This window comes from Prunus mume, linkage group LG8, assembly GCF_029339155.1.
Source record: "Prunus mume cultivar Tortuosa linkage group LG8, ASM2933915v1, whole genome shotgun sequence".
Lineage (NCBI taxonomy): Eukaryota > Viridiplantae > Streptophyta > Magnoliopsida > Rosales > Rosaceae > Prunus > Prunus mume.
The window spans coordinates 22,458,110-22,484,640 of NC_142705.1; the positions used below are offsets into that span (position 1 = coordinate 22,458,110).

General features: G+C 36.4%; 3 protein-coding genes and 2 pseudogenes across 4 annotated transcripts; 2 read left to right on the forward strand and 3 right to left on the reverse strand.

Moving 5' to 3' along the window:
• Positions 1–4,447, forward strand: LOC103342311 (axoneme-associated protein MST101(2) protein). Its single transcript, XM_008245922.2, has 5 exons — positions 1–137; positions 761–975; positions 2,798–2,868; positions 3,736–3,822; positions 3,902–4,447. The coding sequence occupies exons 2-5, from the start codon at positions 825–827 to the stop codon at positions 4,151–4,153; spliced, it is 561 nt and encodes a 186-aa protein (XP_008244144.1). The 5' UTR covers positions 1–137; positions 761–824; the 3' UTR covers positions 4,154–4,447.
• Positions 4,448–5,006: 559 nt separating this feature from the next.
• Positions 5,007–10,085, reverse strand: LOC103342309 (cytochrome c oxidase assembly protein COX11, mitochondrial-like). Its single transcript, XM_008245920.2, is given in 10 exon segments — positions 5,007–5,134; positions 5,136–5,209; positions 5,285–5,365; positions 7,193–7,297; positions 8,068–8,140; positions 8,494–8,546; positions 8,644–8,962; positions 9,068–9,198; positions 9,651–9,748; positions 9,878–10,085. Coding segments are annotated over 8 exon segments (813 nt in total). The 5' UTR covers positions 9,151–9,198; positions 9,651–9,748; positions 9,878–10,085; the 3' UTR covers positions 5,007–5,109.
• A 473-nt stretch (positions 10,086–10,558) lies between these two features.
• Positions 10,559–13,425, forward strand: LOC103342308 (maltase-glucoamylase, intestinal protein). The gene is made up of 4 exons (XM_008245919.3): positions 10,559–10,727; positions 10,814–11,048; positions 11,157–11,215; positions 13,121–13,425. Exons 1-4 carry the CDS (start codon positions 10,695–10,697, stop codon positions 13,289–13,291), a joined length of 498 nt encoding a protein of 165 aa, XP_008244141.1. The 5' UTR covers positions 10,559–10,694; the 3' UTR covers positions 13,292–13,425.
• Positions 13,426–16,030: 2,605 nt separating this feature from the next.
• On the reverse strand, positions 16,031–16,816 carry LOC148915076 (secreted RxLR effector protein 161 pseudogene; annotated as a pseudogene).
• A 2,092-nt stretch (positions 16,817–18,908) lies between these two features.
• On the reverse strand, positions 18,909–20,757 carry LOC107881836 (uncharacterized; annotated as a pseudogene). The gene is made up of 3 exons (XR_016122509.1): positions 20,641–20,757; positions 19,280–20,073; positions 18,909–19,169 (listed from the first exon to the last, which is right to left on the reverse strand). The product of XR_016122509.1 is annotated as an uncharacterized LOC107881836 (transcript).
• Positions 20,758–26,531: the final 5,774 nt, after the last annotated feature.

Sequence of the window (26,531 nt, forward strand, 5' to 3'; positions counted from 1 at the left end):
CATATTTTTTTCTTTTTCGCCCGATTCAAACTCTCGCTCAACTCTTGCTCCGCCTCCTCCCTCCTCTCTCAATTTCACTGCATCAGTTCTCTAGTACTGCCACCCTCCGCTCTCATCTCACTGGCTTTCCATTAAAGGTATGGAAGTTTCTGAAATTTTCTTTTTTTTCTGATTTTATTTCTTTGTTTTTACTGTTTGAATAAGTGGGTGTTTCAGAGTTCGTGTTTTTGGATTGTTTTAATTTAGTTTGATTGAATTTGGACTGTTTTTGGGTTTTACCATTGATGCGGCAAAGCAGAGTGTTTGAAAAAGAGGCTTAGAAAGGGAAAAAGGGAGAGGTGCATAGGTTTTTGGGTTTTACCGTTGAAATCGATGCATATCTTTGTATAAATTTCATGTCATTTACCCGGGTTTGTTTGTTAATTTTGTTTTTCTGTATGATTGTTGTGTTTTGATCAAAACATACAGAGTGGAATCACATTCTGTCATCTTTCATATATTTTTTTTAAATTTTAAAATTGTGCTTCACCTTCCGTGGTTCGTTTGGTGGAAGTGCTTGAGGTTATTTTTTCTATTTATTTATTTCAAATTCGTGCTTCATCCTATAGGCTCGTAAAGTGCATGAGGTATTTCATTTAATTTTAATTTTAATTTTAATTTGTGGTTTTCCGTTGAGAAAATGAAATGTGAAGACACAAACACACACACAAGGCTATGTAGTTTGAGCTCAACCTCTGAGGGCTGTGTTTCTCCCTGGCAGGTTATTGGGTTTTACAAAATTGTGCAATACTTTGTTCCTTCAAATTGTTCGAAGAAGTCCAAAAATGCACAAGAATAAGGGAAGAAACAAAGGGAGACCCTTTACGAGACAAACGGATAGGAAGGACCAAAACATGGACACTGATAACCAAGAAATTGCCACCGAGATCCAAAAAATGGACATGAGGAAGATTTCGAAACAGATTGAGCTTTTGGGTATGTGTATTTGTCTCTTGTTTTTCACATTCGTGATTCATCCAATATCTTTTGTTGTTTTAATGGAAGGTTGTCAACCCAAAAAAGCACCTGTAACCCTATTGGTAGCTCTGTTTGTTTAACTATGCTCTTAATTTTGTGATTGTTGCTGATACAGTGATAATATTAAGTATATTGTGAAAACTGATAAAAAATTTGAATTATTATAAACTGATATTATTTTGCACCTTCCTTCTTGTAAAATCAACCAGCATAATATGAGAAAATAGTTGTAATGAATAGCTTAAGGATGAATGAAACTAGGTTGGTCCTACATGACGCAGACATGCTAGTTTGTAAAGGATTGGCATATAGTGATTATGTTGGTCAGTTTTGGGCTTGGATGACCGGAATTATTTAAGAAACTGTAGTGTCAAAAAGTACATTTGCTCCAGTTTTAGATTCTCAGCAGTATCTTGAAATCAATTTCAAACTTCTTGATGAACTTATGTTCTCTGTGCTGTGATTATGGATATGTGTTAGAAGTGAATGGATTGTAATTCGAGTTTATTTGAGATTTTCATTGAATCAGGAAATCAGCATTGACACCTAACAGAGTGAAGTATATGTTTGCTTATATGGCAACAATCTCTTAAGCATGTGAATATGGAGCTAGTTTCTTGCTTAATCAAGTTCTGTTGCATGTCCAGGACTGCATTCTTGCTTTTCAAGTGTATCATGGCATTTGATGGACTTAAAGTCTTAGTTTAATCAAACTACGAATCAAAAATTGACTAGACTCGAGATGCTCTAGTTGGAGAGTTAGAGTGCACCAAAGATGTTTCATAAGAGCTGTTAATCAAGAGGTTATGGAAGATGTCATACATGGTTAGATGCACTAGAATTCAAAAGGTTGGAGGGATCTTTCATGAGTTTGAACTTGATTCTCCTAAATTTACATACAGTCCTGTCTAATTAGGGTTCATTAACAACTGAATTTGGATTCTGAAATCCATGGGTCTCATTGGTATCAAGGTGTACGGAAGATTTGGAACCTTTGAGGTGCCACAATTAAACTTGAGGCATGGTTATATTCTAGTAAATAGTTAGTTGAGAAAACTGCAATTGCGTCGTTCAGTTCAAAATGGATATAGTTGTTAACAAAATTTAAAGCATGAGGGAAAACTCCTTTACCTTATGAATGATCAAGATTTATTTACAGTGTGAAGGGGTACTATTTACCAGTTCACCTGTTACCATGGAGGTTTTTTCTCGTAATCATCTATACTAATTGTTGGTATATATTATTACTGGGAAGTGAAGAGATATTTTTGTTTATATCTTTGTGAAACAATAGTATTGCTAAAGTTTTCCTTCTTCAGAGAATGTGTACATATCTGCAAAATCATATTTATATTTTGGAAGATTCTTAGGAAGAGGTCTTACAGTAGAAAAGCCATGATGTGATGAGTAAAATATGTCTTAATCTATAATAACTTGCTACACCTTGCTTAATAAGGATGTGGGGAAATTGGATTCAACCATATTAGGTTATGTGTGAGACATTTCATGAGCCGGGAAATAAAGTTATTTGTGTCAAAACTTGTGTCTAAAACATAGTGTCATTGATCCGCCCCCTATATATATATATATATATATATATATATATATATATATAAAAGATAGGAAAGTATTAATGAGATATCAATCTTCTTGATTTGTGCATTGAACTTATTAAGTAAGTATTGTGATAGAACAACTTCATATGTTTGAATGTGTGCCTTTTCAGTTGTGTTAAAGCTAGTTTTAGTCTGCTTTTTCACTTCAAATTTTTGCATTGCAGGTTCTTCTCATATGACATGGAAGCAAAGGAAGGAGTTGGAGAATAGGAAAGTGATTTCTCTTGGTGGAAAGGTATGGACCTTTGCCCTGATCTTATTCAAAAGTAACATATTAAGCTATGCACTGCTTTCTTTTGAGTTCTGGTTTGTTGTGGGAATGGGAAAAGGATTCACTATTGGAAAGATAAGTGAGCGGGAGAATTTCCGTAGTGCCTATTATTTCTACACTTTACAAGCTTTGTTGTCATGTACCCGTAGCTGGTTTGATAATTACCTCCTTCAATCAAAAATCTCATGTCACAATCATCATGATACAATTGAATCCTCTAGCATCTTTTGCATGTAAATCCTATTCGGGCTAGTTTATTGATGACTCATCTCCTCCTAAATTCAACCCATCCACGATGATTTGAAAGGCTAACGATGATTTGAAAGGCTAAGGTACCTCATAAGGTATAAATACTTGCTTGGATAATTGACCATGGAAAAAGTTCATACTTGAAATTAATATTAAGCTTAGAGTTCAAATGAGTTTAGAGATAGTCCATCATTTTAGCTTAATGTGGATTGAAGGGCTGATGTAGCTTATAGCAGTTAGTTTTTAAGGTGTGTTGCCTGTTATGATGATGGTTTTGTTCTGTTAATGTGGATGCGGTGGTTCCAATCGCGTTTTCAGTGGGCTGGTGATTGGCTGTGACATACCGTTGTTTAGGTTATTACTTTAGTTCAATAAAACAGATGGTGCTAATATCAGTGTAAAGCACACAGCTCATTAACAGAAATAGGACATTGGTGTCCTTCAGTTGTACACTGAGCTCCAAGTAGCACTGCTTCCTTCAACTATGGTTGTGTATTTATTCATTTGCATGCTTTCCAGTTTCCAGAAATATTCATTTGCATGCATTCCAGAAATATTCATGTGTGCTTGCCCTTGAAACAGCCTCCAAAGAAGCAGAGACTTCCTCTAAGTATAGCAAGAGTGGTAATGAAGAATCAAAAGGAAAGGGAGAAAAAACTGCTGGAACAGGTGATTATTCTCTTCCATTGCCCTTGTTGAATGGGGAAGCGTGGTCAACTTTTACTAACTCAATAATCAATCTGCATAGAATATGGTTCTTGGACGTTTTGGTGGCAATTTCAGTGGTGGTTCTAAAAGATCAATGGAGAAGCAAAGGCCTGAGAACAGGGTTCTGAAAGCTAGTGAAGGTCGCTTTAGAAATGGTGTACTTGATGTGAAGCATTTGTTACATGCAACTCCATCTAGAGACCGCAGCTCTGGTGCCCATGTGTTCAGAGAGAACAAGAAGGGAAATGGAAAGCAGAACAAAGGTAAGAAGAAGATCGGTATGGGCCCTTGAATGCATGAAGATGGAAAATCGTTTCGAACAAAAGAGCAGAAAGATTTTGCTTCTGTTTGTTCTCCTATTAGCATTTGAGCTCAAACAGATGTGTGATCCATCCTACAACTACTTATACTGACATTAGTAATTAGCATCTAGTTAGAAAAAAATTCTTTTCTTTCTGTGTTTTTCTTCCTTGCACTTAGAAATGTTTGCAATATTCGTTCCTGAATTTTGTTTTCTACCATTTAAGGCTACTAGCCAAATGCCTATATTTCATGTGCTAAGGCATAATATAGATATGTTGCTTAACTTGGAGGAGGAATGGGAACTATCTTTATAGTTTTCTAAAATTATTTTTATGAATAGTGTTAAAAATCCAATACTGCCTGAGCCGCAGGGGCTGCCCGCCCGCTAGGGGAGGCGGAGGAAAGAGAGAGGGAAAGAGAGAGAGAGTTTTTAGTAATTAAACTGGTTTTGACTTCGATTCTTTTTTAATGCAAACGATAGTCTAAACTATAAGGGTGAGGAGAGTTCTCATACACCGACACATTACTAAGATGCCATGGGAGTTCAACCTCAAGTGTAGAGTGGGGAGTACATCTACTCAAGTCAACTTGACTAAGCTCGTGTATGCTACTTGAGAACAATGCATAAGTTATGTATGAGAAGAATAAAATTCATCAACATATTATTAATTGTCTCTAGTCATTTTCAAATTGATAAAAAAATACATTGTATCTAGTATTTCCAACCAATGTAGTGTTATTGTCAAAATCTAGATCTCTTCCTTTAAATCTTTCCAATGCATATTTTGTCCTCAGTTTTTCATGTCATGAAATCTCGTGTAACCTACTGAGGACACGTGATCTGAAATAAATATGAATTTTAAAATAAAAAGCACCAAATATTGAGTACGGTCGCTTATGTAACTTTGTGACAATCTTCACAATTATTGAAATGGCAGATCATCTTTATTCCTCTGAAACCTTGAAAAATGTAGGACAAAATTATGTTATTGATACCATCCATTCTTGGATCTGTTTCAAACTCAGGGTCGATATAAAAGAACACCTGCAAAAGAAAGATGTCCCTTAGTAGAATGATTTTCCCTCTAAAACAATTACTGATTCATACAACGCTACTTACAGGCATGTCAATCTGCTCCCCCGGAAGAAGGCGCTGCTCCTCGAAGCAAAAACACTGGATTTTATTGAAGTAAACTGCAGCCTGAAGAAAAAAAGAAGAATTAATTATCACTTCCGGAAAATAGATATGAAACACTTTACTGGAAAAAGGAAATCAACAATTATCTCTAGTCAAGGATTCTAAAGTGGAATGCATAAAATTCATAGAAGCAGGGCTTTCAACATACTATATTCGAAAATACAAAACTTATAAGACTATCTACAATACAAAACTTATCTCTCTGGACAACTTACTGAAATCTGAGGTTATTTAAATATGCAATACCAAAATAGTAGGCATGACTTTTTAACCAATAGAGTGAACATATGTCTAGGCTACACACTCCCTCAATCTCATAGATAGCAACTTTACCGCAAACTTATGACCAAGCTGATGGGTCAGTAATTCTTTACTCTCAAATATGGGGGTTTCTTGGAAGTCAAACAAATCTAGGTCATATTCGTGCACGTGTTTACAATCTTGCAAAACCCTAAATCTAGGTCATGATTAGTCATTTTCCTTGCCCAAATCTGTTTTCAAATCCAAGATATAGTTAGGCCTATGATCTGCTTAAAACACCAACAATTTGTCAAGGCATCTTTCAAATGTTTCCTTGGGCTGGCATTGATTTCATATGCAGTGTTTCTATGAAATTCCTTCATTATCCTCAGACACTATATCTCAAGAAACCACAACGGTCCCAAAAGATCGGGATCATGTGGATGAGTTTCTGATGTCTTGATCACGAACTCGGTTTCGTACCTGTTTCTTTGGCAACATTATAAACTACAGTCAAAAGTAGAGGGCAATGAAAAATTTCACGACATTGTTTAGAGTTATCTCAATTAGTGTTGCTAAACATAGGACAAATCTCTAGCTCATCTTATAATCATATTCTCTTGACCGAACATTCCATTTTCTGTTACCACCTGTCTCTGGTTATAAGCTTATAAGCATTGTAATTTTTCAGGAATTAAATACTAGATGACAGCATAATGCAGCAACTTTACACTTACCCTCCAATGACATCATTGTTTCAACAACCTGACAATTACCCCCCAATGAAAGAATGCTTAGCCAAGCCTCAAATATAAACATTTACGAAGGCTGTGGCTGCACCTCCACTGACTATTCAAATGGATAGGTAGAAACAAAACAAATTCTACAATTCAAATATTTCTAACTTTCAAAAGAAAAGGGAGGGAGGGAAAGGAACTAAGATGCAACTTGATGACCCAGTGGAGAAAGTACTGTTCAGTTTTGAGAAAAATGTAGATGATAAAGAGTGGAAAAACATATCCTTCGGGTTACTGGTGCTGAAGGTGACATCAACTTACCACTGGATAATTTATAGGTATATTGAATTACGAGAGAGAGAGAGAGAGAGAGAGAGAGAGAGAGAGATTAATATCTTCAAGAGCAACTCATCTGATACTAGCATCACTCCCTCAGAAACAACAAAAGACGGATCTAAACCCCTTTCATATCTTTCAGTCAACATTGTTATTTTTATATCTTAATTTGCGAACATGAACCACAAAAAGAAGAAGTGCAAAGAGAATTAGAGTGGATAAATATTACAGTCTGCATAGAAACATATAAATAAAAATCTTTAGCTCAAAGGTGCCATCTAAGTCAGACTGCCATAAACATTCTAGTCAAGATGCTCAAATAAACATTTTAGACCATTAAACCTCCAAAGATAGTCAACATCTAAGTAAAATAAATCAGCAACTTAGTTACATGAGAGCTAGATAATCAATCGTTTATGGAACCAATAAAAATAACACACTGAAACATTGTTCATCTCAGAGTCAAGAAATCCCATTAGAACCCGCATAACAAGACAATAAAAATATCGAGCAGTACCTTCATAGGGGTAACATTATACGTAGAGACACCAACTATTGGAGTTGAGCTTTGATTTTCAGCAGTATAAAAAGCAAGTGCACTTTCTCCAGGTTTGACCCTTACCTTCCAGAAATAAAGCAAGAACGTTAGGTAAAGCATCAAAATTGTAGCAAGAACAATAATGCACATTATGAATAAATAAGGGTCAATTTCAGTTTAGTACCCTGAATGTTTACTCAAATGGTTCTCCTCCTCCCCTAATTCTACCCTCGGACTACAACCACCACCCAAACCACCCTCACCAACACCACTCCAACCCCAATCCCACCTAAACGATAAAACCGACACAGCCACCAACCCCTCCTCATCCTCACCCCTACCATCCCACCCCAATCACAACCCCTCCTCCTCACCCTCTCTCCCCTGACCTCTTCCCCTACTCCCACCCCAGTATCTTCTCAGCACGTCCCACCCCAGGGTCCGACCCCCACCCTCCTTTCCACCACAAGAAGATTTGGCCTCCCGCACGCCATCGACTAGATCAAAAAATTTGGATCTCACTCTTGTTTTTATTTTGAAAAAATTTTGTGAAAAAATTGGGGATGGTGGTGTTCTCATGATCCACTACCACACAGAAAATTTGGCAAAAGCCTTTTGTTTTGGCTCAGGGAATTTGGGATCAGTGGAGGATGAACGTTTCAAATTTTTTTATTCAGCAACCAAATCAAGGAATCATCCAGACAGAGAGGGTTGGGGTTTGAATTTGGCTGATGGTTATATGGGTTGTGGTTTAGGTAGGGTTGGGGTTGGAGTGGTCACATGCCATTTGGGTGAAAGTTCAGAGTACTAAACTGAAATTGACCTAATGAATAAACATATTGTATGAGAAAAACCTCTCTTTGTGTAGGAATAAACTTCCATTGCATTCCATCAGCCACGTCAGCATTGAACTGAACCACAATCTCCCTGCAGGAGGATATCATATGGAAATATTAATACTCGGATCTTCCTTTAATCCAAGTCATAGAATAATACATATTGGAGAATAACATCTTTTCAGAAAGAAAAAAAAAAAAAACCAGTATAAGACTAAGGTTTTCATAAGATAGAAACAAAACAAAGGTTCACATAAAAACTTTTGAAGTTGAGTGGAAGTAGCGTATAATTAGGACAGGGGTCATCACCTAGCAATAATTCATTTATTAATATCTTAGGCTAGTGGTGGAGAGGAAAAATCAACAACAGAATAACAAATAACAATTTAATTAACTGTGCAAACATAAGAAGAAGACAATCTACTATAGAAGCAGATAGCAGACCTTGTAGTGACTGTGCCATCCTTAGCATGCCGAGCAATCTTCTGCTCAACACTCTACAGAAAGCAAAACCGCAATGCCTTAGTTGTAATCAATCAAATTGGAGAAAAAACAAACAAACATTAAAGCCCAAATGAGATAAGAGATTCAGACCTCACGACGTTGGACAGTGCCTCCATATCCAGTAGCTTGGCAGAATCTTCTGTAGAGAGGAACAGCTGCATAACTGCTTGCCACCATTGCAAACACCAAACCCGTAAGGTACAACAGCATCTTGCGTGATTTCTGTTGTGTGATAGCCTGAGCAGAATAGGGCCGCTGGATTCTCAACAAAGATTGAGAAGCAAATGGAGGAAGCTGACCGCACTTGTCAAATGAGCCTAGCTTGAAGCGCCAAATAGGACTACCGTGGCTAAAATGCCTCTGACATGCACTACTACTAGTACTACAACCTCCAATGAAAGGTATGCATCTGAATCATCATTCATCAACAACAAACATTCAACTTTCATGCCAAAGGTAGATGGAATTCACCAAGTTTTCTGCTCTAACAACATTTTCTAAGCAAGCAACATGCCTGGATTCACATGTGATATGCTGTGGGTTCTTGAAGTAAGGCAAGAAGGGAAGGGTTCTTTTACAAACCCTTGACCACGACATGTTTGAAGAGTGCCTGATGTCACTTGATATTCACTACTGGCAGCATATCTGCAAACAAAGAGAAAGTAAACATTAAGAAAATCTTGTGTTCAATGGCATGTCCAAAGAGAAGGAAAACCATTAAATAGACAAAAGGATAATTTCAGGGCAATTTATTGGACTATGTTAGGAAGGAATGACAAAGAACTTCAGAAAACAAGTTCAAGGCTTTAAGCTAATTCATTGGCTCCTACTATTACAGTTTGCAGTTATTAGTAAAATCAATACCCTTACACAGAAAATTAAACAATATTAAACTCATCCTTTATCTCTCTCTGGATGTTTAATCATTTCTTGTAAACTTGTAACTGTGGCAACGCATGAGAGTTTGATAAAAGGTAATAAGTTCAATGGATCCTTACTCACACAGTCACAAACAAAGAAGTGAAACAAAAAGCAATCAGAAACAAACAGAAAGTAAAAAAAAGAAGCAAAACCAGAAGGTAATGAAGATAACAAACCAAATGGGACGCCTGTCTCAAGCTCAGGCTCCTCCTCTTCACCTACCCTGTTGAGGTTGTGGATCGAAATGAAGAATTTTACCGAAAAAGAATCAAACCTAAACACAAAGTAAAAATATTCATAGTAATAAGATAGAAATATTGACACCCAAAAAAACCCCCCACAATCCAATTAGGCATCGGGGGAAAAATATATGAGCGAGAGAAAAACCCTAACAAATCCCAACCTAAAAAGAGTGTCCCGTAAAGCTGAAACTTGATAAGGTCCTTGGACATCCGTCAAAACTCTGAAATGGTAAAAGATTGCCATGCCATGACTTTTCAAATGAAACTGCAACGTTCTTTGAGAACTGTATCTGAGGAGAAATTGAAAATGGAGGAGAAAGAATGGCCGGGAAACTGGTTGCTTCTAGCGGGGAAATGGAGAACTTCAGTGACCGCAACGTTCTGCAACCGCTCGAACAAAGCAACGCCGTCTTTTGTTTTGTTTTGGCTTACTGTTTTATCTGACAATTTTAACCCCAGGAATAATAGGGTAATTTTAATTGGAAGATATATATATATGGCAGAGAATTAAAATTATTAATTAAATGAGAATAATATAATAAATTCATATTTTTTATATTAAAAAATTAAAATTAAAAACAAAATCAAATAATAGGTCTTATTTTTATGAAACATAACTACTTATATTAATTTTTCTTAATTCTAAAAATAAAATAAAAAATAAAATAAAATAACCAATTGGCACCTGCACGAGCACGAGCATGTGCCAAGGGCTAGTCTTTATGAAATAAAATTGAAAGAAAAAATCACCAGAATGACTAGGGGTATTAATGTAAAACTAAGAAGAAAAATAAACTGAATCACAACCTACCATGCTAAAAACTCTAGAGAGAGAAATCCATCTATCGAACATTTGTATAGAATATCTATACTATTATAATGCCAGGCCAAATTACAATCCGAACACCATTATAGTTGTGTCATTATCTTGCTTCACAAATTACCTGCTTTCAGTTGCAAACAATTGTCCTCTCTTTCATGGACGAAGCAGAAGCTCCAAGTCCTCCTCCGGTAGTCTCTCTCTCTCGTTATAGGTATAGATATTACCTAATTCGATCGAATTTTTATGAGAATCTGATCATTTGAATTTTTGATAGTTTCTGGAGGTCAAATGTCAGAGTTCAGGCATGAAACGCCGCTTCGCGAGGGGAACAGAGGCAGGTTTTGCAGTCTCACTGATAAACAAGAAATTGGGTTTGGGGGACCCACTTGCTGTGCATATTGAAGCCTTTAAAGAAGGAGAAGAGCCCATCAGTTTTGGACCCAGCTCGGCTCTCGTCGATTATGGCAATGGCTGGAGGTTACAGACCGTTTCCCAAGTGGATTCTTCTGGTAATTGGTTGTTTAATCATTGAAATCAAATTTAGTTATTTTATTGGATTTTGTTAAAAATGGTTGAATTGTGAGTTGTAATGAATTTTGGGTTTTGTTCAAGTATAGGAATTGGAGGTGGACAAGGGGTTGGAAGGCCAATGGCAATGCCACTTCCTGGTGTAATGGTAAAGTTTTCTGTATGTTTTGTTTGTGTAAGTTTAGCGGGTTGAGAATTTTGTTTTGAGATTTAAAGCATAGATGAGTTTGAACTGGACATTTGTTTGTAGTGGTTCCTAAAGGAAAATGTTTTCTTAATCAAAATTGATTGATGAATGGATTCAGTCGATTTATTATTATGATTAGTGAAGCCTGTGATGACTTTATGGAATTTTCTAGTCAAGATAGACATTTCATAGGAAGAAAACCTGGGACTAAAACCAAGATTAGACAGTTCCAGTGGGTCTTATTTGGAAGCTCAATTTCCAGGGCTCATTAGGAAGGAAAAAATTAGAGTGGTCATAAGGAATGTCACAAGGAGTATAACGATAAATCGATATATCTCCACGAATTAGTTTTGACTCTTGAATTCAAGCTCAGTAGTGTCATCAAAGTTGCTTAGGAAACCTAAATAAATAATACAAGGAAGGAGATGCAGTGTGAAAATCCTTTTATGGAGCATTTATAATGGTAATGAACTGCTATTTGGTTGGTCTAAGAAAATGCTTGGAACTGTGATCGTGAACAAGCAAAAAATAGCAATAATAAAAATAAAGAAAAAGGAAGATTTAGAAGCATCTTAAAAGTTCATTAGTCACAGAGCAAAATTTAAATGCAAGAACTGAGTTCATACAGGAAAATTCTTCTAGGAGCATCTTGTTTATGTTCCAGAAATCATCTATTGGAAGAAGGCTTTCAATAGTAAAAGCAGACTAGGTCAATAAAAACCGAGCTAGCCACTTTTCGGTGCAGTGTTCAAAAGTTATTGATGACATTGACTTATGCAGACAAAATATCCTGCCAAACATGTTCATAAACATGTTTTAACGGTTTTACCAACTGGTTTGTATAAACTTTAGGTTTCTAAATAACTGTTACCTTCCTGGATATGTAAGATAAGATTGCTATACTTAGAGGCTTCAATATGAATATAAATCACTAGGCTTGTGTTCACCAATACTTGAAAACCTTCACGGAGCTTCTCCAGTAGACTTCTTCACAACATGACTGGAGACACTATACTAACAACACAAGTTTGCAAATCTTTAAGTAAACATGCTCTTTTAGTGCGGAAGATACTTAAAGATAGTATTGCAATGTCTAATTAGCAAATTTAGTTCATTTTAGAAGTAGATTACATGACTTTTGACTTCAACACTAAGTCACTTTAGAGTTAGACCTGCTAGGCTGCTACAATCTAATAAATTATTATTTTTCACTGACTATTTTCAACTGCATCTCATGCATTAACACACAAACTTTATCAGACAAGTACCTCATGTTCCTATGCTCTTTGCTTAGGCGATAAAAGCTCTAGTAAACTCATCTTACCTACAAATGGTTTTCTCACCAGGCCTCAAAGCCTCACTGAGTGCCTTTGACAACACTGATTAAGTTTTTGTTAAGTGATCATGATGCCATGAAATCTACTATTACATTTCTCCTCATGGAGAAAAACTTGATTGTGATGTTGATGAGTGAAAAATTGTGCTTGAAGGTTTTGGACATTATCTACTGGAAGATTTGAGTGGGGTTGCTAGACCCAGAAGTTTGTTTATGTAGTTTTGTTTTTTAGCTTCGGCTCCCTTAGAACCCTAAAAAAATATAAAAAGTAAAAAATGTGCTTGCACATTGGAATGAGTTGGTTTTGTTCTAGATCTAATTATATTTTCTTTTTAACTTTTTGTTCCAAGAAAAGTAAATCTACAATGTAAAATGTTTTTAACAAGTATATCTGCTGATTTACAGTAATGTATTGCCTTTGAGTGGGTGAGATTGGCCTTCCCTAAGATTGAAATTTCTCTTTACCAATTGTTAAAATTTTTGCTCGTATCAATTTATATTTCTGTTTCTTTTTTTCCTTTTTTTTGTAGCGTTCCGACAAGTTACATGTTGCAAAGAGGGTATCGAAACCAGAAATCAATTTTTTGTACATTGGAAAAATAATATTAGCTTTCATTTTGATTTTTGTACTTGGTGCAATTTTCACGTTGGCTCTTGAGAACCTTCCTAGACTGATTTCTTTTTTCAGTTTATCTATGTAATTTATTTTGTTCTTTGAACACTGTAAAAGATAATTAATATATGTCAATGTCTTATGTAAACGAAAAACAGGAAAGGAGAAATTCTTTCCAATCTGTATGCTCTCCAACATAATGTATGATGTATCGTTTGTGTACTTATTGCATCAGTCGTTATGACAACTGTTAATTATTTTTATTGGGTATAATCATCTGTTAATTACACCTTCACATGACGTGGTCAAATAATGTAGTAAGAAAGCGCAAATGTCTAGCATTGCTCCATCAAAAAAGGAAACTTGAGCAACGTTAAAAATTTCTCCTAATCATCTTTATTATGAACTCTACTTGAAAAATCCAGGACCCATGCTCGGCTGAACGGTTGAGTTTCGACAGCATGTTACCAAACGTATGTGTTTGTTTCTGCAAGTAGTGAGGGAGCCAAAAAAATTCATAAACTTGAACTAAAATTTGTTAACAGTTCTTGGAAGTCACTTTGACAAAGTGTTCAGACTCAACGTACTGAATGTTTTAAAACCAGTTTCACCCAGAACCACCAAACAGGGAGCTGCGGAATTCTGAACCTTGACTTGTGTTCGGCAATTCTCTGCCGAATGCGTAGAGCATTGTGGCACAAACTTTTACAGTTAAATTCAGCCGTCAACCATCAGCTATCAGCTGGCGCATAGTAAAACTTTTAAAAACGCAAAATGTATTTTGCAGCCGAAACAAGAGACTTCTACTAGAAGCAGTGGTGTCGCAACAGATAACACGCTTTGGACAGCACAGATGCATTCATAACTAATGTGTTAGATTTCTATATAATGTCCATGATCTTTCACACAACTTGAAATACATAGAAGACATACCTAACGACATATTCCTTGAGTACACGATCTCTAAACTCATTCAATTGCAACAGTAGCAGCAACTCTAGCAAAAGACACGAACAACTCAAGACTTTTGCTCTATCTAAAAAACTGTTTCAGCTCTTTCTTAATTATGAGATTAGGTTAGAGAACATGTATGATGAGAGCAAGGTCTTAAGCTTATATAGGGATAGGTCAAGGCATCTCTACTCATCATCAAGACCCGACTTGACTAACACTCTAAGCCCATCAAGCAACGGTTCATGCAAAAGGAAATAGGACCCTTAAACTCTTATCAAACCTGATATAACTTAGTATCTAGTACACCGATCTAAATAGGAATATAACATTCTTCTACTAGATTAAGCACTAAGCTTCTGTATTGCAAAAGTTTGATAATCTTTAAAGCAGTTAAGTCCTTCCCTTCAAGCAACAGTGAAAAGCGATTAGACAAAACGAACTATAGACAAGCACTACTCTCCCTTATCAAAAACAGGTCATCTGTAATCACATAATGCAATCTCAAAACACATGAAGCACCTACAAACGTGAACCTTAACATGTACTGATCCGTAATGTTATTAAAATAATAGTATCTCAAAGTGATCATAAACTCACATACATAAACAACATGCATAATAAGTTTAAACACCTAAATAGTAAAAATGGTAGAAATTATTCAATAATCAAAACTGCCAACCAAATTAACATCCTTAAATGCAAATCCCTTAATCCAAAAAAACAACAAAATTAGACATACTAGAAAACTATCAGAATGGGAAACAAGACTCCCACTAGATTGCAGCATCATAGCTAGGAAGTAATCTCATGCTCTCAACATGTCTCGGAAACTTTTTTGAAGGCATAAACTTTGTAAACGGATCTGCAGTCATATCTTGAGTTCTGATATGATCAAACTGTTAATTCCTTAAAGCCATAACATGTTTAACACTAACCTGAGTCTGACATGGTGCTGGCGCAGATTGGATGATGCTGGAGCAGATTGGCGTGCAAGGTATAGAAGTTCTTCTCCTGAGAATCTGATCCTTATAGCTATAACTCTGATGGGTGAATTTCTGTTTAGCTGTGTTGTGTTATTCGGATCTAGGAGGGAGCCTTCTATTTATATGCATCTCTCTAAGTGTCTTGCCCATCAAGAAACACTTAGAGATATCCTTCATGCTATAGGATTAATCCATTCCAATCCTTGTAGAACTAGGAACCCTTAAGCCTTCATTATCCTTATTGAACACTGTTTGAGGCTTGCCTAATCGAGATAGGTTTTGAGTTCCTAATAAACAATAAGTCTTTGTAATCCTAAGTTGATTAGAAGATCACTTTAGTAGGTTTAATGTAATCAACCTTCTTACATTCTCCCACTTGATCAAATAATCAATTTAGACTTATTGTTCATTACTTAATGGCCATGTGGAACTCAAAATTCTCTTGTTCCTTTTATCAAGCCACTATCATTTTGAAAAATTCATAAAGGACTATCGAAGTACATGGATATATAACATCCAAGACTTTTATAATCACATACATGAATCTGCAAAACACATAAGGCTTCCAACTGGATTGAAAAACAAGAACTGTTTTTGGTTTTACTGTATGTGTGACAAAACTGAACAGTTCTTTGCCCACCCTTCAAAACTACCAAGGTTTCAACAATCTTTAATGACTCATTCATAGATTCAAACTGTAAACATAATGTTGACATGATTACAGTTTGGCCTTTGTTCTATTTGTCATCCATAAATAGCAAATGCAGAACATTGTATAAAAGTAATTCAATTAAATCTGCAAAATAAAACTGTCTAGATAAAACTAGTTAACAAAATCAGAATTAAAACATAACTGTAAGAACTCTAGCTCCCACTGACTCCCACTGACTTTAGGCATCAAAACTGAATTGCAATCCCATGCTTGCCACATGCCTGTGAAAAACATGATTAGGCAACCCTTTATTCAAAGGATCTGCAATCATAAAATCTGTGCCAATGTGACTTAGAGCAGTCTCTCCATCTCGAATCTTTTCCTTCGCAGATAAGAACTTTAAATGCAAATGCCTCATTCCATTTGATCTCTTATTTCCTTGTGCAAAATATACTGCCGCAGTATTGTCATTCCATAACTGAATCGGTTTCTGTATTGAATCCACAATTCTTAGCATAGACATGAAATTTTTAAGCCACATTGCCATTGAAGTAGCTTCATAAACTGCTAAGAATTCTGCTTGCATAGTGGAGGTTGACACATACTGCTGTTTCATGCTCTTCCATGCCACTGCAGCACCTGCAAATAGAAAAACAACTCCTGATGTGCATTTCTTAGTATCTTGGCATCCTGCAAAGTCTGCGTCTGCATATCCTTCCAGCTGCAAATTTTCAACCTTTCTATAGACCAGTTTGTACTCTTTAGTTCTCTGCAAATATCTTAATACTTTCTTGCCTGCAATCCAATGTGCTTGACCTGGATTAGACTGAAATCTGCCAAGAACACTTATGCAGAATGCCAAGTCTGGTCTAGTGCAGACTTGTGCATACATCAAGCTTCCTACTAGTGATGCATAGGGCTTGTCCTTCATCTCCAATCTCTCTTGCTCAGTCTTAGGAGATTGTTCACTGCTCAATTTATCCCCTTTTGAGAAGGGAACATCACATCCTGTACAGTTTCCCATGTTGAACCTTCTAAGCACTTTCTCAATATATGCCTTCTGACATAAGCCGATCATTTTCCTTTCTCTGTCCCTGCTGATTTACATAGTTTGCCTCTCCCAAATCACTCATATCAAAGTGATCGGACAACATCCTTTTAGTGTCATGTAACATGGACAGATTGCTACTTGCTAGCAGAATGTCATCCACATATAGCAGCATGAGGATGAAATTCCTTCCATTGAATTTCATATAGATGCATTCATCCAATGGATTATCAATGAAGCCTTGGGACTTAACAACTTCATCAAACTTGAGATACCATTGTCTTGATGCCTGTTTTAGACCATATATTGATTTCTGCAGCTTGCACACTAAATTCTCTTCCCCTTTTGAGCCAAAACCATCCGGCTGTTTCATATATATTTCTTCAATCAGTTCTCCATTTAGGAAAGCTGTCTTAACGTCCATCTGATGAAGATGCAGATCAAAATGAGCAACCAAAGCCATTATGACTCTAAATGAATCTTTAGTTGATACAGGGGAGAAAGTTTCATTGTAATCAACTCCCTCTTCTTGTGTGTAACCTTTTGCCACTAATCTGGCTTTATACCTGTCTATTTGTCCTTGTGCATTCCTTTTGGTTTTATAAACCCACTTGCATCCTATAGGTTTGCATCCTAATGGCAAATTAACTAGTTTCCATACTCCATTTTTGCTCATTGATTCTAGTTCAGATTCCATGGCTGCAGACCACTGTGAACTTTTGTCACTTTCCATGGCCTGCTTGAAAGTTGCAGGGTCTTCCTCAGTATTGATGTCATGCTCTGATTCTTGCAGGTAAACAAAGTAGTCATTTGACAAGGCTGGCCTTTTAGGTCTCTGTGATCTCCTGAGTGTAAATCTGGAGCGATTCTGATCTGAGCGATTCGGCTGATCTGTCGCATTTCTTCGATTCTGGCTGATCTGGCGATTCTGGCTGATCCGAGCCAGTTCTAGCTGGTTTTCTTCCAAGGCATCAAAAGGTAAGATAGTGACTTCTCTTGTTTGGTTTTCAGCTGCAGTTTCCTTAGTTTCCAAAACTTCATCAAAAACAAAATCTGTTTCATCTAATCCTTCCTCCTCTTCTTCAATAAAAATTGCTCTCTGTGTTTCCACAAATCTAGTGTTATTTTTAGGACAATAAAACCTATAACCTTTTGTCCTATCTGGATATCCTATGAAGAAACAGCTCACTGTTTTGGAATCAAGTTTCTTCTGCATAGGATTGTACAGCTTTGCCTCTGCCTTGCATCCCCAGGTCCTTAGATGAGCCAAGCTAGGCTTTCTTTTACACCAGATTTCGTAGGGTATGTTGTTTGTAGCTTTGGTGGGAATTCTGTTGGCAAGGTAGTTTGCAGTTTTTAAAGCTTCTCCCCATAGAAAAGTAGGAAGCTTTGCACAACACATCATGCTTCTCACCATCTCTATTAAGGTTCTATTTTTTCTTTCTGAAACACCATTCTGCTGCGGTGTTCCAGGATTTGTATATTGTGCAACAATGCCCTCTTGCTGTAGGAAGTTTGCAAAAGGTCCTGGATTTCTTCCTTTTTCTGTGAACTTGCCATAGAACTCTTCACCCCTATCTGATCTTACAACTTTTATCTTAGAATCCAGCTGATTTTCCACTTCTGCCTTGTAGATTTTAAACATTTCCAGTGCTTTGGATTTTTCTGTTATCAGATACACATATCCATATCTTGAAAAATCATCTGTAAAAGTAATAAAATAACTGAAACCATCATGTGTATTAACTGGAAAAGGTCCGCAGATATCTGTGTGTATTATCTCAAGTAGTTTCTCACTTCTTATTGCCCCTTTCTTTCTGAGATTTGTTAGCTTTCCTTTTGCACATTCAATGCATGTTTTATCTTGTTCATGGTGATTAAGTGGTGGGAGAATTGATTCTTTGCTTAGGAGATTCTTTCTTTCTTTTGAGACATGTCCAAGTCTCTTATGCCATAGTGTGAAAGATTCTGCATTACAAGGCTGTTTTGAACTTAACACATTTATCATCTCTGTACTTTGATTTGGTAATTTGCAGTTCAAACGAAACATTCCATCAATCAATAATCCATTACCAATAAAACTTTTACTTCTGAAAATGGAGAAACCAGACTCATCAAACTCAAACTGTAAGTTTGATTTTACAAGCTTGCTAACTGATAACAAATTCCTTGTCATAGAAGGAACATAAACGACATCAACTAATTCCAAAATGAAACCTGACTCCAACTCAAGACTAGCTAAACCAACAAAATCTACTCTAACTCTTTCTCCATTTCCCACGAACACCTTCAAGTCATCCTTGTTTGGCACCCTCTTTGTTTTGAATCCCTGCAAAGAGTTAGTCACATGAACTGTTGCACCACTGTCTAACCACCATGAATTAGATAAAACTTCAACTGTATTAGATTCATAAATCACAGAGACATTTTCATGCTTACCTTTTCCCTTTTGTTTGTCCAACCAGCGCTTGTATCTTCTGCAATCTCTCTTTAAATGTCCAAATTTCTTGCAGAAGAAACACTTCAAACCTACTGGACCCGTGCCCTTTGCAGACTCATCTTTCCTTTGCTGCTTATCTGTGTTCTTGTTTTTGGTCCATTCCTTTGGTTTAAACTTAGTATCCTGCACCAAATACACTTGTTCTTTTCCTTTGTCCTTTCTGATACTTTGTTCTTCCTGCACACATATACCTATCAAATCAGCAACTGACCATATCTCCTTCTGAGCAATATAAGTAGTTTTCAGTTGTCTAAAAATGCTAGGTAGAGAATTAATAGCAAAGTGCACCATCATGGTTTCATCCACATGGACTTTTGGAGCCTTCAGATTGTTTCCTATCTCAACCATGTTCAGAATATGAGTTCTTATGCAGCCTTCTCCATTGTATTTCATATCTGTCAGCTGGCTCATGAGTGTACCAATTTCAGCTTTCTTGGATCCTTGGAAGTTTTCTGCAATAGCTTCCATGAATAGCTTAGCACTCTCAGTTTCAATAATACGCCTCTGACCTCTTCTGAAATAGACCTCCTCATGATCAGAATTGCCATTTTGTTGGCCTTAATCCACTTTGCATATTTAGTCTTAGTCTCAGCAGATGCATCAATCGCAGGTACTGATAGAGCTTCATCAGTAAGAACCATCTCATAATCCAGAAGTCCAAGAGCAATTTCCACATCTTCTCTCCATTTCTTATAATTTGAGCCAGTGAGAGTTCGAATCGAGTTATGATTGACTGTACATGTTTAAAACAAGATAAGCACTTTATATATAAATTTCCCCAGAACTTTAATCAAACATACTTAATCACATCTTTGGACAATGATTCAAGCATGCTTATTGACACTGGAAAACGAGTAGATGTGGATTTCCTGAGCAAAAGATCTTCTACATCTTTAGACAGAAGAAAACCTTTCACTAATCCATATCTATCCATGTTCCATGTCGATCCACCATGATGCAAGACATATCAAACTGCTGACATCTTTGGACAGAAAGCCTTTCGACATGTTTTGCATCATGGTGCAAATTCTGATCATAAACCTTGAATATAGTGATCATGCAATGGTTGAGTCGCTTTGGCTTACTCAATTACGGCACAAGAACTGTAAGCAATGATCTGTAGAAAACTTTAAGAACATGATAAAGTTCATACTTTATACTGTTATCATGATCATACTTTATAACTTGAAACTGTCAGTTATTTATTTCCTGCACGAGTTTTGTTAGGTATAACATGATATAACTTAAGCTCTGATACCACATGTTAATTCCTTAAAGCCATAACATGTTTAACACTAACCTGAGTCTGACATGGTGCTGGCGCAGATTGGATGATGCTGGAACAGATTGGCAGTGCAAGGTATAGAAGTTCTTCTCCTGAGAATCCGATCCTTATAGCTATAACTCTGATGGGTGAATTTCTATTTAGCTGTGTTGTGTTATTCGGATCTAGGAGGGAGCCTTCTATTTATATGCATCTCTCTAAGTGTCTTGCCCATCAAGAAACACTTAGAGATATCCTTCATGCTATAGGATTAATCCATTCCAATCCTTGTAGAACTAGGAACCCTTAAGCCTTCATTATCCTTATTGAACACTGTTTGAGGCTTGCCTAATCGAGATAGGTTTTGAGTTCCTAATAAACAATAATTCTTTGTAATCCTAAGTTGATTAGAAGATCACTTTAGTAGGTTTAATGTAATAAACCTTCTTACACAAACCTGACTAGTTTATCTGCTACTTCTCCCTTACTATTAAATACTTTATGTCAATGTGCTGAAGTCCAAGACGTCATCTTGTTGTTCATGAAGTGAAAAACAATTGTAGTGTTGTCATTATATATCTGCACTGGTCTTGAAATCGAGTCCACCACCTTAATGTGTTTGATAAAATTCCTTAGCCATACTGCATGAGAAGTGGCTTCATAGCAAGCTATGTATTTTGAAAACATAGTTGAACTTGAAACACTAGATTGTTTAGCACTCTTCCAAGCAACAGCTGCTCCTGCCATCTTGAAAAGAAAACCTGAAGCATAGATGTAATCATCCTCTGCTTTTCCAAGATTCGCATTAGCATAACCAACAAGCTCTAAATTCTCAATACGTTTGTAAATCAACGTGTAATCCTTTGGTCTCTGTAGATACCTTAGAATCTTATTTCCAGCTATCCAATGTTGTGTTCCCGGATTTGACTAAAATCTCCCCATCTTGCTAATGCACAAGGCTAGGTCTGGCCTTGTACATACTTGTACGTACATAATGCTTCCAACTGGAGAAGCATACGTCTTGTTTCTCATCTCAGCTTCTTTTTCCTTATTCTTAGGGCAATGCTTCTTCAAATCTCCTATAGCTAACAGAACTTCTTTCAAGAACACATACTCATGTCTAAACGCTTGAGTACCTTTTCAATGTATTTTTTTGCGATAAGCCGAGTAGACCTCAAGCTGTGTGTCTCTGAATCTCAATGCCTAACACAAAAGCAGCTTCTCCCAGATCTTTTATCTCAAAATTGTTTGAAAGTAGCCCCTTAGTGCCCTTTAATAAATTGTGGTCATTTATAGCCAAAAATATATCATTGACATACAACACCAGAAAAATAAATCAGCTCCCACACTTCTTCAGATAAATGCATTGATTAGCAATGTTCTCTTCAAAATTGCAAGATGAGATAGTTTGATGGAATTTTAAATACCACCTCATGCATGCTTGCTTCAGTCCATAAATCGCATTGTGAAGTTTGCAAACTGTATGCTCTTTTTCCTCCTTCGCAAACCCTTCAGGTTGCCTCATGTAATTTGCTTCTTTAAATTCACCATTCCGGAAGGCAGTTTATCCATTTGATGTAAGAACAAGTCATAATGCACCACTAATGCGATAATTATGCGGAAAGAATCTTTGGTGAAAACTAAAGGAAACTTCTCAGTGTAGTCAATTCCCTCCCTTTGAGTGAATCCTTTTGCTACCAATCTAGCCTTAAATCTTTTGATTTTTCCATCCTTATCCTTTTTTGTTTTAAACACCTATTTGGAGCCTACCAATTTCTGGTTCTTGTGAGGTTCAAATAATTCTCATACTTGATTATTCTTCATGCTTTCGAGTTCATTTAATATTGCTTCCTTCCATTTGTCTACATTATGACTCTTCATAGCTTATTTAAAACTTGTTGGATCAGCTTCATCTCCAATGTCAAAATCTGCTTCCTGTAAATACACATAGTCTCAATTTGATGTAGATTTTCTTGGTCTATCAAATCTCCTTGGTTGTATTGGTTTTGGTTGATTATCTAGCTTAGAATTTTTGACATATTGTTCTTGTGGTTGATCAATTGGTTCTTCAAACTGGTAGGTTTCAATACAGTATCACTTAAAGAAATTAAGGGTGTAACATCTTGTTCATCATTGTTGATCAAAGCTACACCACCTTCTTCTTTGAAAATAAAATCTTCATTCTGAGTGGCATTCTCCTCATGCTCTATGTGTGGGAGCAAATATTTTCGTCTCCAATCATAGCACGCCAAGTGGAAAAGAAGAATATCCCTTAAATTAATTAATTGAACCAATTTATTTGGCCAATTAATTAATTGGGATAAAATCTTAATTATAGGATATTATCTTTATTTAATAAGATAATATCATTAATTTAGATATTATCCTAATAAAGAGATATAATCATCATCAAATTAGGAGATTTGGATCCCAATCAAATCCCTAATGGACTCAATCTCCACGAATTTGGGTAAAGAATAAACTTCTTCTCCCGCGAGATTATTTGCACAAACACTATGAACTTTGTGTCACATCACGATTTTGTTTCTGGGAACTCACAAGCAACTTTCCAGTGGGTCACCCATCCTAGGATTGCTTTAGCCCCAACTCACTTAACTTCGGAGTTCCCATGACTTCCAAGCTAGTGAGCTCCCAAAATGCCTCGTACTAGACGGAGGTGGGCATGTACATATAAGGCATATCAACCCCTCTCCGTTGGTCGATGTGGGATGTTACAATCCACCCCCGTTAGGGGCCTGACATCCTCGTCGGCACACTCGCACCACATGGCAGAGTGGCTCTGATACCAAATTGTCACATCCTGGGATCGGCTCTGCCATAGCACGATCTTGTCTGCTTTGGGCCCCCTTCTTTGCTCTCACGGTTTTGTTTATGGGAACTCACGAGCAACTTCCCAGTGGGTCACCCATCCTGGGATTACTCTAGCCTCAACTCGCTTAATTTCGGAATTCTCATGACTCCGAAGCCAGTGAACTCCCAAAAAACTTCGTACTAGATGGAGGTGGGCATGTACATATAAGGCACATCACCCCCTCTCCGTTGGTCAATGTGAGATGTTACACTTTACACAGCTAATCTCAACAGTTCATGTAACATAATTTAGACAGTAAAATCTGAAACCCTTTGACCTTGTAGGATAACCAATAAAATGGCAGCTAATCATTTTAGGATCAAGCTTCTTCTCTTGAGGGTTGTAGATTCTAGCTTCATCCTTGCAACCCCATACATGAAGATGTGGCAGGTTAGGCTTTCTGGTAGTCCAAATTTCAAATGGTGTCTTAGGCATGGACTTACTAAGCACTCTATTAAGTATATAGTTTGCTATTTGATCGCCTCTTCCCAAAGATGCTTAGGCAAATCAGTTTTGGAAATCATGCTACGAACCATGTCCTTCAAGGTTCAATTTCTTCTCTCAGCCACACCATTATGTTGCAAAGTTCTTGGTGTTGTGTACTAAGCAACTATGCCATTATCTTGTAGATACCTTGCAAAATGGTCCAACGCATCTTCCTCCTTCATCAAAACGTCTATAATATTCACCCCCTTTGTCTAACCTCATAATTTTGATTTTTTCTCAAGCTGCCTTTCAACTTCAGTTTGATAAATTTTGAACATCTCAAAGGCTTGGGACTCTTCTGCGATGAGGTATAGATAATCAAAATGAGAATGATCATCTATTAAAGTGATGAAATATCAATTTCCATCAATTGTTTGATAAGGGAATGGTCCATAAATGTATATGTAGATGATCTTTAAAACATCACTACTGAGGGTTGCACCTTTCTGTTTAGTCTTAGTGGGTTTTCCTTTACACATTCAATACAAATCTCATCAATACTGAAGGTCAATGGAGGCAAGACATGTTCTTTAACAAGAATTTTCATTCTTTCTTTTGAAATGTGCCCTAAACATTTATGCCATAACCTTGCCATCTTTATTGAATTCAAAAACAAAACCAAGTCTTGATAATCTTGAAATAGAATTTAAATTCCTCTTCAGTGAGGGTACTAAAACTACATCATCCAACTCTAAAATAAATCCTAAATCCAACTTTAGGTTAACTACTCCAATGGCTCCCACATCTACTTGCTCTCCATTCCCCACAAACACTTTAACTTCATGCTTTCTTGGCTCCTTTATATTCTTTACTAGAATCCCATTCGTGATAACTTGACACAAGTGGCACCTATTACACCCTAAATGCTTCTCCTTCTTCCTAAGCTTTTGGAGCCCTTCTACAAAATACATAAACGAAATGGCTAGCTTGAATGAAATAAAATCATGAGTGAGATCATAATTAATCTCATTCATTTTGAGAATAACTTCAAAAGATCAAACTTCCATCTTTTGAAGTTTGATCCAATGAGTGTTTCAATTTGCGAGAAATTGATTGAGAGAGTGTTCAATGTTGTAAGTATTTGCAAAAGAAAATATAAGTACTTCCAAGAAACATATTCTTAATTTGTTAAGAGAAAACAACAATTTTTCAGTTTAACTTTAATCCACAAAACTAACAAGTAATAGATGCAAGTTTCCTTAATTAAGTATCACACCTTTGCGCAAGAGATTACGTGTTATTTTGTGCCATCATAAACAGATTACATGACATATTCTATTTGATGAAGAAACTTATTAAGTAATTTAGGTATGATGCAATTTTGGTTATTCTTTAGGGTATGAGTATTTAGATTTGGTTTTGTTATGAAAAATTTGTTGATTCTCATAACAAAAGTCAATTCCTATCTAGCACAGAAAATTACCAAACAAAGCACTATCTAAGAGAAACCCTAATATTGCCGTGAATAGTATTTTAGGGGGTTTTGGTGTCCATTTTTGACCTATTATATCTTTCTGAATAGGGAATGGTGTAACTAACAAAACTCATTGCTTTGCTATGATAGGCCATGTTTAGTTTAAGGTCATCTAGTAGGTCAAAAATGGGTATAAAGTTTTGAAGATATGAAAAATCAATTGAAACATGCTTTTCCAGATTTTTTAATATTCATAGTATTTAGAAAACATGTTTAATCTGTCATAAAAAACTTTAAACATAATCAAAATAGTCATGGCATCAAAGAAAAGAAAACGCAATAGGCATGTTTTAAAAACGATTTCAATGTGTGTAGTAACACGACTCTGATACCAACTATTAGATTTCTATATAATGTCCATGATCTTTCACACAACCTGAAATACATAGAAGAAATACCTGGTGCCATCTTCCTTGAGTACACGATCTCTAAACTTATTCAATTGCACCAGTAATAACTCTAGCAAAAGACACGAAGGGCTCAAGACTTTTGCTATCTCTCAGAAACTGTTTCAGCTATCTCTTTATGATAAGATTAGGTTTAGATAATGTGTTTAATGATAGCAGGGCCTTAAGCTTATATAGGGCCAGGTTCAGTCGTTTCTACTCATCATCAAGGCCCGACTTGACTAACATTCTAAGCCCATCAAACAATGGTTCACGCAAAAGGAAATAAATAGGACTCCTTTAATTGGCTTTAAAACTTTCCTTATTTCACAAGGTTTTGGGCCTCGAGGTATAACTTAATTTAAACTCTTATCAAACCTGATATAACTTAATATCTAGTGCACCAATCTAAATAGGAATATAACATGATGAGGTAACACAACTTTTGCTTTGTGGTTGTAACATATAAGTGGTCTGGTGGTCTATGTTGATTGATTAAAACCATGCTTTGTTTGCATGTGTTCAAGAGTTGAAACGAGTTGATCAATTGGACTCGTGCACAAGGACGGAGTTGTGATTAAGAGGTCTGATGCTTTGGACAAAATAGATTGAAACGAGCTAGAATTAATATTTGTTGTGGTAGAGGTGGACGTGGATACTATTGTACTAAGCAGTCTTGATGTAGATTCAGATTACCCGTGCCAAGCAA

Excerpts from the sequence above, each read along its gene's own strand:
- LOC103342311 (XM_008245922.2), top strand. The coding sequence starts at position 825 with ATGCACAAGAATAAGGGAAGAAACAAAGGGAGACCCTTTACGAGACAA. Across the intron at positions 976-2,797 it reads GAAACAGATTGAGCTTTTGG|GTTCTTCTCATATGACATGG; the intron begins GTATGTGTATTT and ends TTTGCATTGCAG. Across the intron at positions 2,869-3,735 it reads TGATTTCTCTTGGTGGAAAG|CCTCCAAAGAAGCAGAGACT; the intron begins GTATGGACCTTT and ends CCCTTGAAACAG.
- LOC103342308 (XM_008245919.3), top strand. The coding sequence starts at position 10,695 with ATGGACGAAGCAGAAGCTCCAAGTCCTCCTCCG. Across the intron at positions 10,728-10,813 it reads AAGCTCCAAGTCCTCCTCCG|TTTCTGGAGGTCAAATGTCA; the intron begins GTAGTCTCTCTC and ends AATTTTTGATAG. Across the intron at positions 11,216-13,120 it reads TGCCACTTCCTGGTGTAATG|CGTTCCGACAAGTTACATGT; the intron begins GTAAAGTTTTCT and ends TTTTTTTTGTAG.